The 14,191-nt window shown below is 49.9% G+C and overlaps 1 protein-coding gene across 1 annotated transcript in view; it reads left to right on the top strand.

The window, feature by feature from the left end:
• The first annotated feature begins 7,750 nt into the window (after positions 1-7,750).
• The window catches only part of LOC135991172 (uncharacterized), a 32,063-nt gene continuing 25,622 nt past the window's right edge, over positions 7,751-14,191 (top strand). The window contains exon 1 of the mRNA XM_065639492.1: positions 7,751-8,033. Within this exon, the coding sequence (XP_065495564.1) occupies positions 7,985-8,033 (49 nt within the window). The 5' untranslated portion in view covers positions 7,751-7,984. The remainder of the gene's footprint in view (positions 8,034-14,191) is intronic.

Here is a 14,191-nt window from a genome sequence, read left to right as displayed (position 1 = left end):
CTCCATCATTGCACTGGATGGGGCAAATCACCTCATTTCTGAGCCCAGGTTCATGTACTGCATATCAATAGTCCTTGTTTCCCAGTTTTTTTGTAAGAGGTGTACAACAATGTCTACCCCCTCCAAGCAGGAAACAGTGAATTCTGTAATCAAACTGTGAAAGCGTGATTATGAGTACAATTAAGGTGAAATATAGCTCTATTGAACTTGGTGGGAGTTTTATTATTAACTAAAGTTTCACCTCTGTGTTTCGGGTGGGTAGTTACCATGTTCAAGCAAATAATCCATTATTTAATCAAAATATATAATATAGTGCTGCTATCATATTCGAACCTTCAGGACATGTTTACTTTAATCTGTTCTAATTAAATTGCTACACAAGAAAAATATTTAGTTCTACTGATGTGTGCACATATATTCAGGGGAAAGCAATGCAAATTGCCCAGGATCTCTTTAATTGCTATTTGTACTGCTTTAAACTCTGGTGATGTATTTAGGAAGTCACATCTAACTCTTCTCTTGCACTCCACTGAAACAGATTGCTCTAAATGGAGAGCAAGCGTTTCCAAACTAAAGCAATTACAGCATTTGCAACAAGGCAAACGAGGCAGAGATTGCCAAACCCTTAGCCTGTTCATTGCAAGGTTTAAGCAGCACTTTCACAGCTGCTGGGATTCTCCAGGGATAAAAAGCCAGGAAACAAAGAAACCGAGGGATGCTCTGGATATTCCGTCTCCCTGGCTCTGGCCCAGAACACGGTGTTGATGTGTGCCTGGCAGACCTTGCCCAGCCCAGCTGCCTCCTGACAGCAGACTGAGCGAGGGCGGCAGGTACCCCGGTTCTGCACTGGGCAAAGTCGTGACAGGGATAGAGGAACAAGCCAAGCCCAGGCCTGGCTGGAGCTTTGTGCAGCTGCAAACACCTGGGAGGGTGGAAAGGCAGGCCCAGGTCAACAGAACTGCTCTTCTGAGTTCCTCCTCATCACCTCTTCCCCCAGTTTCACAGGGGGAAACGCCCTGACCCTTCCCTCGTGCCCTCTGATATTTTCTGTCAGTCCCCTGGATTACTGTCTAGTTTTACCAGTCCCCTCTCAACAAAGCAGAGCATGAAACTATGCAGCAGCTCCCGAGCGCTGAGCCAGGGCTGCGCGGAAGGCAGAGCTCCTGCTGCCGTGCAGCAGCCCCGCTGCACCGTGCTGCCGTGCCCGACCCTCGCCTTGCCCTGCCCCAGCGCTGCGTTTTCAGACCAGTGCCCACACACGCAGATGCGAGGTTGGACACGGTGCCACTCGCCCCTCTGGAGTGGTCTTTCCAAAAGGACCTATGGGACAAAGCCTGGCCAAGCTCTGAGGGATGTCATGGGACAGATGGATGGCCGAGCCTGGGCTCGGTGCTGGGCATAGGCTCACAGCCTCCAGGGAGAACAAGAGCCAGGCGGGCACAGGCACAGCTTCTCAAGGCAGACACCCTCACATGTCTTCTGCTCCTGGGGCTGTGATCACCCTACAACTCCCCATCCATCTGTTATTGCATTACCTATGAGTCGATGAGAGGAAGAACAAGGCTGGCCCCGAGACAGCTCCTGTGACAGCCGGGCTTCAGTTGGGGGTGCTGCTCACGGCTTGGCACAAAGCAGGGGGATGCCAGTAGGTGAACTGGGACAGGAGGCTGCCACAGCGCTCCTCACAGTAACCCTGTAGCACCTATCAGGACTGTCTCACAGAAAAACTGATGTGAGGGCTGCTGATCTGGAGGAGATGCTGACCTCTGTCACAAAAATAAACAAACATAGAAATAAAGACGGCACGGCAAAAGGGGGCTCTGTCCCCCACGTCGGAAGGGGACAATGGCCCCTGGCAGAACCCAGGAGCAGAGTGCCCCTGGCCATGACTTGCCTTTTTTGGGGGGCACAGAATCAGCCCCTTGGCAGCTCCAGAACACCGAGGTCCCAGCACAAAAACAAGGCACCTCTCTCCCTGACCTGGCTCAGCTTGCTTGCTTCCTTCCTTCATCCCTTCCTTCCTTCCTTCCTGAGGGACTGCTGCTGCTTCTCAAGCACCTCTGCCGCTTTTCCTGCCCCTCACCAGTTCCCCAGCGTTGCTCCCCTCTGCTCCTCCACTAGTGCCCAGCTGCCCGCCAGTGTGTGGCCCCAGGTTCCCAGCACCGCTCTGCTGCCCATCCAGGCACAAACCAAGCACCCTTCTCTCCTGGCTGAGCCCCGGCACCCCCTGACTCAGGCACCTGACCTGAAACCACTGGCAGAGAGGGGCACAGGGGTGGCGGGGGAAGGAAGAGCTCATGGGGATCCCTCTGTGCCTGTGTGCCACAGGCTAGCCTGCAGCATCACGGGACAAAACCGGAGGATTTGGGTTGTGCAGTAACCCAGAAAGCAGCCAGTGCAGCGCAGTGCAGCTCAGCTCAGCCTGTGTTGGGGTGGTGTTGACAGGTCCGTCTGCTTGTCCCTTGGCTGGGAAAGGTGTGGACCTTCAGGGCAGGTAAGACACAGGAAAACAAGGGGGACTCTGCTGGCTCTGGAGAGTTAGCGAGCAGAGACCTGAGCTTTAGCATGCATAGCAACAGCTTTTAAAGTCTAAGGTCCCTTCAGCCCAACGCAGTGAGCACAAAGGTGTTTCCATGGTGCATACAAGTAAGTGAAGTGCCCGGCCCTGGCTCCCCAGGGCACAGTGCTGGGCTTCCACCAGGGCTCCTTTCACAGCAGGGAGGAGCGAATACCATATACCTGCTCCAGAATTCAAAACACACCTGGCATTTGAGCCTTCTCTGCACTGGAAAGGTTGGTGGACACACCAGCAAGCAGAATTGGGGCAGTAGGTGCTGAGCTGGGCGGCAGTTTTCTCCCCTACTCTGTAGTTCGGGAATCACTTGGGGCAGCAGCATCTGTGTGAGAGGCAGAGAAGATGCAGAGGAGCTTTGCTTGTACAGAAAGGCTTTGCCCATTTTGAGTATTTACTGCATTTATCAGATTCCCCAAGGAAAGAGCAAAAACTGCAATGTATCTAGATGAAGACAAGTGTCTGGAGCAAGACACAAGATTCACAGGGGTTAACACATTACTGCTAACAGACTTCAGCACTGCTTGCTACCCCAGCAAGCTATTTTTTGCACCATAAGGGCATTACTGTAAAACAACTTCCTCTTTTGTGACCCCAAACCTTCACCTGAGCAAGCTGCACACGTGCAGGCCACTGCCAAGTTAGCAGGAGAACTATTTCACAGGAAACTGGAGTCTTCTGGAACCTTCCGTTTACAGGAATGCAAATATTGTGTGCTTCCTCTTTGAACCCCTGCACTTTTTTATTTTTTGCCCTTGACTCAGCCCTTGTGCAAGGGGCTGCTCAAGGCAGCAACCCCATGGCACCAAGGCACCCCCCGAGGCGGCACTGCGCACCCTCAGGTGGGAGGTGCTGCCAGTCTTGGCTTAAATGAGATCAACACAATACTGCTGGCATGGCTGATTCAGCAAAGGTAGCTAAAACCTGAGACAAAGAGCAACCCCTGCAGTCAGCCATCAAGGACAGGTCCAAACCAACCCTGATGGCTGCTACACCGATCATCCCTTCTCTGTCCTTTCTCTGCTGATGGGGACTCCCTACTGCAGCACAATGTTATATCCCTCTTTTTTCCCAGGCTGTCACACAGATCCAATGTTCCTCTGGCAGCTACATCCCAAAATATTGCTTGTACCAGAATGAAAGCAAACTTATTTGAGTTGAGGCAGTGATTGCATTGCACAGGGTCCTTTTGTGGCATGCTGCAGATGTACAAACCAAACGAGGAGGTAGTTGAGCAACCTGTCCAGATCCTGCCTTTAACTCAAGGGGTCAGGGAACGGGATGGAAAGTGAGGTCTAATATATACATATGATGAAAGGTTGACAGTTATTTCATTGTATGCTTCAGTGTGAAAACCACAGTGACAATGCTATTGGAATATGTTTTTCTTCACTCCAAGTACTTCACGCCAGGTGGACGGGCCTTTTACACGCATGAGAAATCCTGTGATTTGGGGGCTGCACACCTTACAGGAGACAGGTCCTGAAACTACTGACAAAAATCCTGTTCTGCCAGACAAGCTGCAGCAGAAGGAGATGAAGTTATTTGCACAGGGGACTTGCCTAAAGCCAAACAACAGAGAAACACCTGTCCCAGCCAGGAGAGCTCACCCATGCAGAGCTGCACACACTCAGGGCTCTATCCTACTACTGCAAAAACTGACTCTTCGTGAGTTTTTTGAAGCAAAGGTCACTTTTGACAGGCATCCTCCTTTGCAACTGCAGAGCATGTAAATGGACACTGTAGGAATCACTTTTGTGGGACATTTGGGGGTGATTTCAACCCGTGTAGTGCACAGTAGTAACTGGGATATGGAGGAACAGCACAATGTCCCGTATAGTTTCAAGAGTTACCACTAAATGTACCTCTCTTGCTTTGCAGGTGCCTAACCTGGGAATTGCACTATAAACAGACCTTGCCGCACACTCTCACCTACCCTTCTTGTTGCAAAGGCTGAGCAGATCCCTACAAGCTCATGCCTGGCTTCTTTGCGGTAGGGAAGTACGCTCTGCTCTGAAGTTGCTTCCCACCAACCCCAACCCTCACAAAGGTGACAAGAAAGATAGGATGCAGCTGTATGCCCAGAGGATCCAGAGACACAACAGCTTTCCACACTTGGGGACTTCTTTGGGTGGAGACTTTTCTTATGTCTGAGGAAACCGATGCATCCATCAGAAATGAAGCCGATGCTGACTAAGAGGTTTTTCCTCTTCCCATTACATCCTCTGCAGCTTGAGAGGGAATTTCCTGCCCGGTTGCAATTCAGAGAACCCATCCCACACTCTCAACACATGGGTGAATGGGAAGGAGCCCTGGCACAAGGCCTGGCAGCCACAGGGAAAAAGCAGATGTAGTGTGTGCCATGAACTACAGCATCCTCACAAGCCACCTGGTAAGGTAGCCTGGGTCCTCAGACCAGGCTGTCCCCATGGCTGAGGCAGGTCTGTTTCCCCTCCCCATCCCTGAGCTCTGTCCCCAGCACAGCAACATGCAGCTTGACCCCAGTGCCCCATGCTGCCCTCACTAACAGGCTGGACTTCAAGGAAAAGGAGCCAGGCTGTCTCAAGCTCTTAATTAAATAGTGAGACCTGGCAGCACTCTTGCTCCCAGACAAGGGATGGAGCTGCAGGACAGGAGCATCCTTTCTTTCTCGCTGGACTACAGTAGCAACTAGGCTCAAGGTCTTTCTGTACAGAGGGGATATGACCTTTCCCATGTCAAGGATGTTCACAAGGTTTAGACAAAAGCACATTAATAATCAGCTTCCCTTTCTTCAAGTTTGGACACCAAAATCAGGCACCACTTTAATTTCTTGCTTGTGGGCTGTTTTTTACGCTGTTCACCCTTGGAAAGTTTCACTGCTGTTAATAATGCAACCATAAAATGGTAAAATCTCCCTTCAGGTAGATGCACTTACACTGGAATAAAAGTCCTAAGTATGCTGTAGCTTTTTCCCGATCCAATGCTAAGCTATTCAGGTGTAAAATATTTCGATGTTAATATAGCAAATGAAGCTGAGTTGAAAAAAACCAAAACCAAACAACAACACAGTTATGCTACTACTTGTCAAGCATAGACAAATATAACCACGTACAACACCTAACAACAGCTTTGTGGGGCACTCTAGACTCTGAACACTGTCACATACTGTGTCAACACGGGGCACTTCCAGTATTAATTGTTCGTTACATACACACAAACACACTGTCTTGTAAGAACACCTAGAGCATTAAAATCTTGCACTCATTGCCAGCCATTTTCCTCCTACATTTTGCCCTAGCCCAGAGCTGGAGCACTTCGCTTGTGCACATTCCACGGGATGTTTCATTCTTGTTCAAAAAGCTTCCTGTCACTCGCTGCTTTTATTTATTATATTTTGGTAACACAGTCGTTTCTGTTGGCCCCAAGCATTTGTTGAACACAAGGGGGTAAACTGAGCTTAAAACCAGCCAGCTTTAGACTCTCTTTAGGAATTTTCTGACAGCAACAAACGTTTTGCTCACTGCAAAGCAGAGACATTTCAGAGCACTTTGAGCTGCAGCAATATACGGACATCAGCACAGTAGCTTATTTTCCTTCTCTAAACTAGTTATTTTTAAAAATAAGCTTCTGGATAGTATAGGAGTGTGTTCAGCAGTGTACAAAGCAATGGAGCTCTATGGCAGGAAGAAAGGAGTGTGCAATGGTATATGGACAGCAGAACTAGAGGTGACAGGGTAATACTTTGTCCCAAAAATTCCTCTGGCTGCAAACAGTGCTACTGAATTCATGCTAAGGCACCTGTAAATTACCCTTCCGCTGCTCTAATAATTTAAGTTTGCCCACTGAAGCTGCGAGCTGAGACGGTGAGCCCGGGCTGGTAGTACATGTAGAGCACAGCAGTACATTGTGTGCCAAGCACACAGCAGTGTGCATCTCCCCAGCCTCGGACTGTCTCAGGGTAAAGAAATAGGCACCTCTTTCCCTGACAGAATTCATAGCCCTTCCTTCTTACCAGCCCTGCACATAGCCCTCTTTGGCTTTCCCATAAAAACAGGAGCAGGTGGTGGATGCACGATGAATGCCTGGAGTGCCTCAAGATAGTTGGGTGCAGCCCACAAACACTGTATCCCACTGCAGTGGGAGGCAAGGGGGGAGCACTATAATGAATCTCCCAGCCCAGCGGGCAGGATGCCTTCTGGTGGATGACATGAGTTTGGGAGCAATAAAATAGTAACTAAATACAAGAGCAATGTGATGGGGGAAAAGGGACAACTAAATACCCTCTCTATAAATTATGGTTGCTGCCAACCAGCAAACTCCAGTGACTGCTACAGCAAAGAGTCAACTCACTTCACCTGATCTCTGGCCCATGATATTTATTGCAGAGGCACAGGAGGACTGGCACCTGGGGGACCAGAGTAAGGGGGCAGCTAGCCTGGATCTCCCCTGACAGGTCCTCTTCTGCCTGGCTTCCTCATAGCATTTATAGCAGGGCTGTAGCACCCACTGGTCTGCTGTGATCTCCTTGGGGCCGCTGATCCTGTGGACAGCTGAAGTTCACAGAATTAAGCCGGTTTAACCGGTAGAGCAGCACATTTTCTCCTGACACTGCTGGAGTCAGCAGAAGTCTAGATGGGAGAGTAATGCAGGGACTGGTGTTCTCTTAGCAAGCAGAGACCCCACATAGGTTATGAGGCTGTTGGTTGTAGGGAGCTTGTATCGCTTAAACCTAGCGTAGGAGTAATTTCCCATGTGTTTTCCAAGGCAGCACTCTTTGCACCTGGCCTGCATGGTGGGATTTCACTCCACTGAGGTGGCACCACAAACCTGCCCACGGGAGCTTGCATTCGGGACAGTCCTGCCACTTCCCCCTCAGCCCTCTTACCCATAGCCTGCAGCCGCAGCTACAACCCAGGCAGAGTTTTACATTACAAACACATAACATGCAATTTAAATAGAGAAAGAAAAAAAAATGAAAAGAGAAAAAAACCACCACCAAACCAACTCTACTCTCTCTCCTCCCCACCCAAAACATTCCAGCCTTCCCTTTCCTGCCACTTGAGAGGGGGGTTGTTTATTGACATTATGCAAGTGCTGAAATATTTTTCTTTTTCTTCTTTCCCGTCCCTTTTTTTCGTTTCTCCCCCCTCTCTCCTCTGGGGGTTACAAAGGTAGTTCAAACCCCTCCAGTCATCTCGGCTTATCAGCCGAAGGAGATGCATTCCTCTGGGCTGCTCCCTTTATAAGTCACTGCTGGCCGGGCGCCCGCTCGCCGCTCCGCGACCTCCCCGCCGGCAGCGCTGCCGCTGCCCCCGCCATGCCCTAGCCCCGCTCGCCCGCCGGGGGACGCCCAGCAGCCCGGGGAGGGACGGCGGCGATGGCACCCGCGTCCCCAGCCCCCGCCCGCCCCTGAGGGCGGCTGCTGCCGGGATGTTCAGCTGGCACCGGAGCTTCACTCTGGGAGCGCCCTGGAGGAGAGGTGAGTCCGCCGCGCCCCCCCGGGCAGCCAGCCGGCGGGTGCCGGCGCACCTCCCCAAACTCGCTCCTCAGCCACCCCTTCCTTCCCCTCAGCGGCCGTACAGACGGTACTTAGGGCAAGCCCGGCCCGGCCCGCCCCGCTCCCGGCCCCGCCGGACGGGCTGCCCGCTCCGCTCCGCTGCCGCCCCAGCCCCGGCCCCATCCATGCTGCGCTCCCTGCTCTCCGGCTGCCTCTGCCCCCACACAGGTAAGGCTGCGGTGAGCCCCCGCTTCGCTTGAGTCTCCGGCGGGTCAGCTCCTGCTCCGGGACCCGTGTGGGGAATGATCGCGCTTTAGGAACCGATTTGTTTTCCTCTGAAAACGGGCTTATTTTGCATTTGTAAGTGTGGGAGAGAACAGCCAGAGCGGCGGGAGCGCGGTGACTCCGAGCGGTCCGTGCGTGAAGGAAGGCGAGCTGCCCGGGATGGGAGCAGGAGGGTGACAACGGGACTGGCATCTGACTGGCATCTGGGCGGCGGTGCGCACATGTCCCGCCGGCATCGCTCGGCTTTTGCACTAACGCGAGGCGGATCGGCTCTGTCCTCAGCCTGTCACTGCGCTGGCAGTGGATATCACATCGCTTTCTAGACTGGTACATCCCCATCCAACAGGGATTATCCCGAGTTTGAGAGGTTTCGTTTGATCCCTCCTGTTCTGTGCAGATGAGGTGACTCAGGGAAGACAGCTATAGTCCTGCAGCACATCACTTGTAACTTTCTAAGTCTGTTGTTGAAACAAATGATGTGGTCTTAGACTGTCTTTTTCGGGCACAATGGGTCTGGCATGTTTTACTCCTTAGTCAGTGCCACAGGCTTTCAGATCACAAACCCCAGGGAGCAGAATCCCCTTAGCATCCCTGTTTACCCTCCAGCTTGGCTTCTGCCAGCTGTAAATGAGATCTACAGTTCCTGTCTCCATTAATATCTCTGCGCTGGGTTAGTTTGCTGGGCATGGAGGTGGCTACAGAGAGGGTTTGCCAGAGTCCAAGTGTAGCATGCCGTGCAGCAGCAGGATGGAAAGACATCATAAACCACTGTGTTGGGATGGTTATTCCTCCTGGGGTCCTGACTTCCCATCTATATGCTGAACTCCTGCCTCCTTGGACTGCTGCAGTGCAGGCAGCTCCTGCAGAGTCACCAGAGCTGCCACGTTTGTGGGCATCTGCTCAGGTACTCACTGCTGGGATGGTTCTTCCCAGCTCTCCTGCTCTGGGGCAGCTACTCAGAGCTCAGTGTGAGCTGGAGTCTCTCTGAGCTGCCCTAACAGGTAACTGCTGGACACTGTGTTAGCAAGGGCTGCTGAGGCACATTGCTCTGCCTGGGTATGGTCTGGAAACTGCATTTTTACCTAATGGCACAGAGAGCTCCAGAGCAGTGCTGCTTCAGAGCACTCCAGCATTACCACAACATGTGGAGAGTGTTTGAAGAGATGTCGTTTTACAGTATGGTAGAAACTGCTCTTTTTTTTTTTCCCCCCTGGATGTAATTTGACCATGAACTTGTTTACCCCAGGCCATACAGTGCAAGCCTGATGGCAGGGCTAGGAGGGGAAGGAAGCTTGCCCTTCCACATGGAAGTGCCCCTCATCATCTGTATGGTCATATCATCATCAGTATGGTCATAGGGGTAGGTAAAAGCTTTGGTGAGGGAACAGACATCACATAGAGGAATCAAAAAGAGATTCAACTACAATTTCTCCTAATAAGAAACAGGGACAGCACTCCCTAATCACCTCAGCTGGAAAGAGGCACCAAATATTATCTGTGTTCTAGTTTGGATCCCATCTCTACTCAGAAAGACCTGTTTCTTGCAGGCTTTATGGCAAGGACTTTAAAGTTGCATCTCTAAACACAGCTTAAGATAGAGAATATAAACCCAACAGGAGTGGCAGCTCAAAACCAGGGGTATAGGCTGGATCTTTCCCCCCCTCCTTGGGGGAGGGAGAGGGCTGTTAGAGCAGAAGTATCAGGGTGGCAGGACCTTTTGTATCAGCAAGTTCAATTTACTGCAGCTACAGAGCCCTGCATCATCGCCTCCTCCTGTCATCTCACGAAAGTCCTTGTGTGGCCCAAGCAAGAGCAAACTCCCAAATTGTCACCACTCTCATTGCAACCATTAGAGATTTCAGACATACCAGAGGGTATGGTTATACCTGCCTCACTGCTACCTCACTTGAGCAGAAGCAGCACTCTGGGTTTTTGCCTAGGGACAGCAATGACTGCACATGAAGAATGGGTTAAACATGACCTTTCTGATAGGATTTAGGGGTTCCTTTGGCTTTGGATGAAGCTCTGGGGTCTTAAGGGCTCTGGTCTGTGGGGCTATTGAACAGTTGTTTATCCAAGCTTATTATAGGCAATAAAACCTGAATTACTACATACCTGTCATCCCTGGGGGGCAAATTCCATCCTTGCAAAGGGCCTCCTGTCTCCTACTTAGTTTCAGGCATAATACTCCTTTACAATATGAGGTAGCCTGCACATCACATGTGCAAAGAAAGATCTCCTAAATTAAACAGTTTTTTGCCAAGGTGTGGTAGATTTGTTTCCATTGTTTTCCATTTTCTGCTCAAATACCTTAGTGAGCTGTGTGCCACACAGGGCTGCTCATGAAAGCATAATTTTCTTTATTTAAGGTTTTGAACCTTTCTCCTGAAGCAGCACAGGGAATTTTTAAGGAGAAGCATTTGCAGGTCTTTAGTGAAAGCTGCCATCTCCCTGAAAAAATCTCACAAATAAGCACAGCAGATGAGTGCAGGACCTGAGACCTCCCTCCACCTCAGGAGTGGGTGCATTGCAGAGAAGGGAGTACTTGGGCACAGATCCTTGTGCACCGAAGTTATCCCTGATCTGGTTTTCCCACTGGGCTATATATCGAAATAAATAAGTTGCAGGGTAAATGCAGTAACAAGTGGGAGAGGTTCTTTAGCTGGTGGTATGCGTGAGGTCAGGTGTTGGTCTAAAAACTGGTGACTGCCAGCCTACACATATAACTCAGATAAACCAGGTGGTCTGTGGGGACCTGCTGTGTCCCAGGACTTTGTGCCAGAGGTCACTAATCTATCAGACCTGTTACTCTGTTTCAAAAACTTTACAGGTCACTTGGAATGAATAGAAGCAAGCTGTAAAAATGTCAAGTGGCCTCTCCACTTGGAAATCCACTTCCTCTTCAGTTCACCCAACTATATCCATCAGAAAACAATCAATCTCTCTCTCATTCCCCCTCAAATGCGTGAAAAGAACTATAACTATCTCTGTTGCTTCTAAAACATAGGCATTAAAGCAATGAATGCCTCTTCAGTTAGAGTCCTTGAACCTTGTTATCTTTCTCTCAGCATCTATTTTATACAGACTTATCATTACCAGCTGCAGCTATATGGGATCTGTAACATTTCTGGTCACATTATATTACCAAACTATCATCCAGAGGAACTTCACAGAGTTAAACAGCGAGACTGCAGAGCAGCTTGGAGACAAACAATCCAATAATTTTGTGCTTTTTGTTCAAGGGCTATCAGAGATCTCAGCTTTGCCAAAGTTATTCCTTTGCATTCAACATTTCAGGCAAATCAAATATATATATATATATACACACACACACACACACTCCCACGAAATCCACATGCATTTCAGTTCCGCAGTTCACAGAGTCACAGAATAGTTGGTGTTGGAAGGGACCTTCAAAGGTCATCTAGACCAATCCTCCTGCAATGAGCAGGGACATCTTCCACTAGATCAGGTTGCTCAGAGCCCCGTCCAGCCTGGCCTTGAACATCTGCAGGGATTTGGCATCTACCACTTCTCTGGTCAACCTGTTCCAGTATTTTACCACCATAATTGTAAAAAATTTCTCTCTCATGTCCAGCCTGAATCTCCCCTCCTTTAGTTTAAAACCATTACCCCTTGTCCTATTGTAACAGGCCCTGCTAAAAAGTCTGTCCCCATCCCCAAATTCATCCAACCCCAGTTGAATAAATTGAAGTTTTGAGAACTGAATCTATCATGCAAATCCTCAGTTGCCACAGGGCAGCATGTCCCTCTGCAAATGTGATTTTTTTTTTTTTTTTAGTCACAGTTCCAGTAAAAAGAAAAATTATGATAGTGATTTTCAAGCATTTACAATTTTCTGCCATTGTAGATAAAGGTCGTAACTGGTGCACTGAACACACACAAGCTCCCTTTAGAAATTCTTAGGCTCATGATTCTCCTAATTGCTTAGGAGAAGCCCTTGCTCAGACAGGGCAGCCCAAGATACACCAGCATGCTCACAGACCAGCTTTGCTCAAAAGCTATTGGGAAGGCAGATTGTCTGGAGAAACATGGTGCCAAGCAGCACCCCTGCCATCACCACACAGGCACCACATCTTCAACAAGCCTGTAAAGCACCAGAAGGCAGGGAAGTCCTCACCCCAGGGAAATGCCCTGTGGAGATTTCCCTCCCAGAGGGTCAACTGGTAGTGGTTGCTGGGTTTTTTTGGGGTGGATTGTTTGTAGGTAGTTTTGTTTGTTTGTTTGGGCAGCATAAGCATAATCCAATTCTTCTAACTATTGGGGTCCTGTCTGTGCAACTATTCCTTATGTCCACGGGGCTATGGAAAGGGCAGCCACTGCCCATCTAGAAAAGGAACACAGCTCCCGCATCCCTTGCGTGGGGGCCAGCTCCTGGGCTAGTGCCGAGAAGGAGGTGCCAGCACTGCCCCACCACCCAGCCCCACCCTTCAGCACATATGGAGGAAGAGTCAGAAGCAAAAAATGCCTATTGTTTCAGAAAGGAAGTGATCCCTTTTCTCTTAAATACTGGGAAATTGAGACCTCCTCATTGGTGAGAAAAAAAATCTCCTCTTCGAAGTGAAAGGGAAATACCACCTGAGCTGTACTGCCAGCAGCGTTAGAGAACATGTTGCATGATAGGCTTAAAAGGAGACTTTTTCGTAAAGGAAGGAAGGAAAATGAGGGAATGCAAGCACTGAATGGGAGAGGCAGCCTTTCATTTCTAGGTCATGAGTTTGACTTCAGCTCACTAGTCACTGCTGCCTAATGATCCTTCAAAAGCTGATGATCATCTCTTAGTCTGTTACTTGGAGGCCACAGCCCCATCACAGAACCTATCCTGCATGGCACAGGATTTAATCCTGAGCTAAAGAGGAGTTACTAGGCAGGCTGTGCTGGTCCTCTATGGGATGCTGAAAAACCTTTTCTGGGGATTCACACGCGTACGTTGATCCTATGCTTAGGACTACACAAACTGGTAGGAATGGTGGGGTTTGACTTTGGTCTTCCTTTGCAGGCTAGCTGTGCAAAATCCCTGCTGCTCCAGCGACCCAAGTAATTGGTGATGCCCTTTGTTTCTGGTCCTTTGTTTTTGTGGCACACTGCACTTTGAAAGTACTGATCTTCTGGACTTAAATCTAGAGGGTGTTGCATGTCTTGTGGTAGACAGGAGTGGGGACAGGAATAGGCACTCTGAGCATCTCTGGACTGCTGGCCTTGTACCTCTCCCTGAGACTGCCACCCTGCTTAACCCTGCCAGCACCACCCACTGTGGAGGGGTTCGCTTTGCACAGGAACCTTGCAGCAGCTCTGGGGACAAGCAGGGGGCTGCTACAGCTCCAACGCTGCTATCCTTTGTAACACAACAGCACATGGAGACAAGCAAAGCTTTGGCTCCAGTGGTGCCAGTCATTGCTCACGTGTTTAGCCGAGATTCTCCCTATGCCAAGCAGCCTACAAATCAGGATTAACATTTTGAGAAGACAGGTGGGCACAGACCAGAAGAGGGGAGAGCAGCACAGGGCAGTGCTGTACAGTACAGCTCTGTGCTGCCACTAGCAGCACTCATCCCACTGCCAGCCTGGCCTCTTCCTACCACCAGTACTTCCATTAGCCAGATCCACGAGAAGACCATGTGCTATGATACTTGAGTCAGTGCATCAGAGGCCAAGGACCCCTCTCAGGGATGCTGCAGAGCTTAACAGGGCCTGCACTGCAGAACTGCCAGTGAAATGTGGCTATGAGCCACGGGTGTAGATGAAAAAAAAAGAAAAAAACTGGACCTAGATTTCAATGCTTTGGAGCATGGGGATTTGAATACAGACTTCAGCTTGGTTTACTAGAAAGGTGGG

This window comes from Caloenas nicobarica, chromosome 7 (genome assembly GCF_036013445.1).
Source record: "Caloenas nicobarica isolate bCalNic1 chromosome 7, bCalNic1.hap1, whole genome shotgun sequence".
Lineage (NCBI taxonomy): Eukaryota > Metazoa > Chordata > Aves > Columbiformes > Columbidae > Caloenas > Caloenas nicobarica.
The sequence above is the reverse complement of the archived record's forward strand: the minus strand, read 5'-3'. Positions and strand labels throughout refer to the sequence as shown.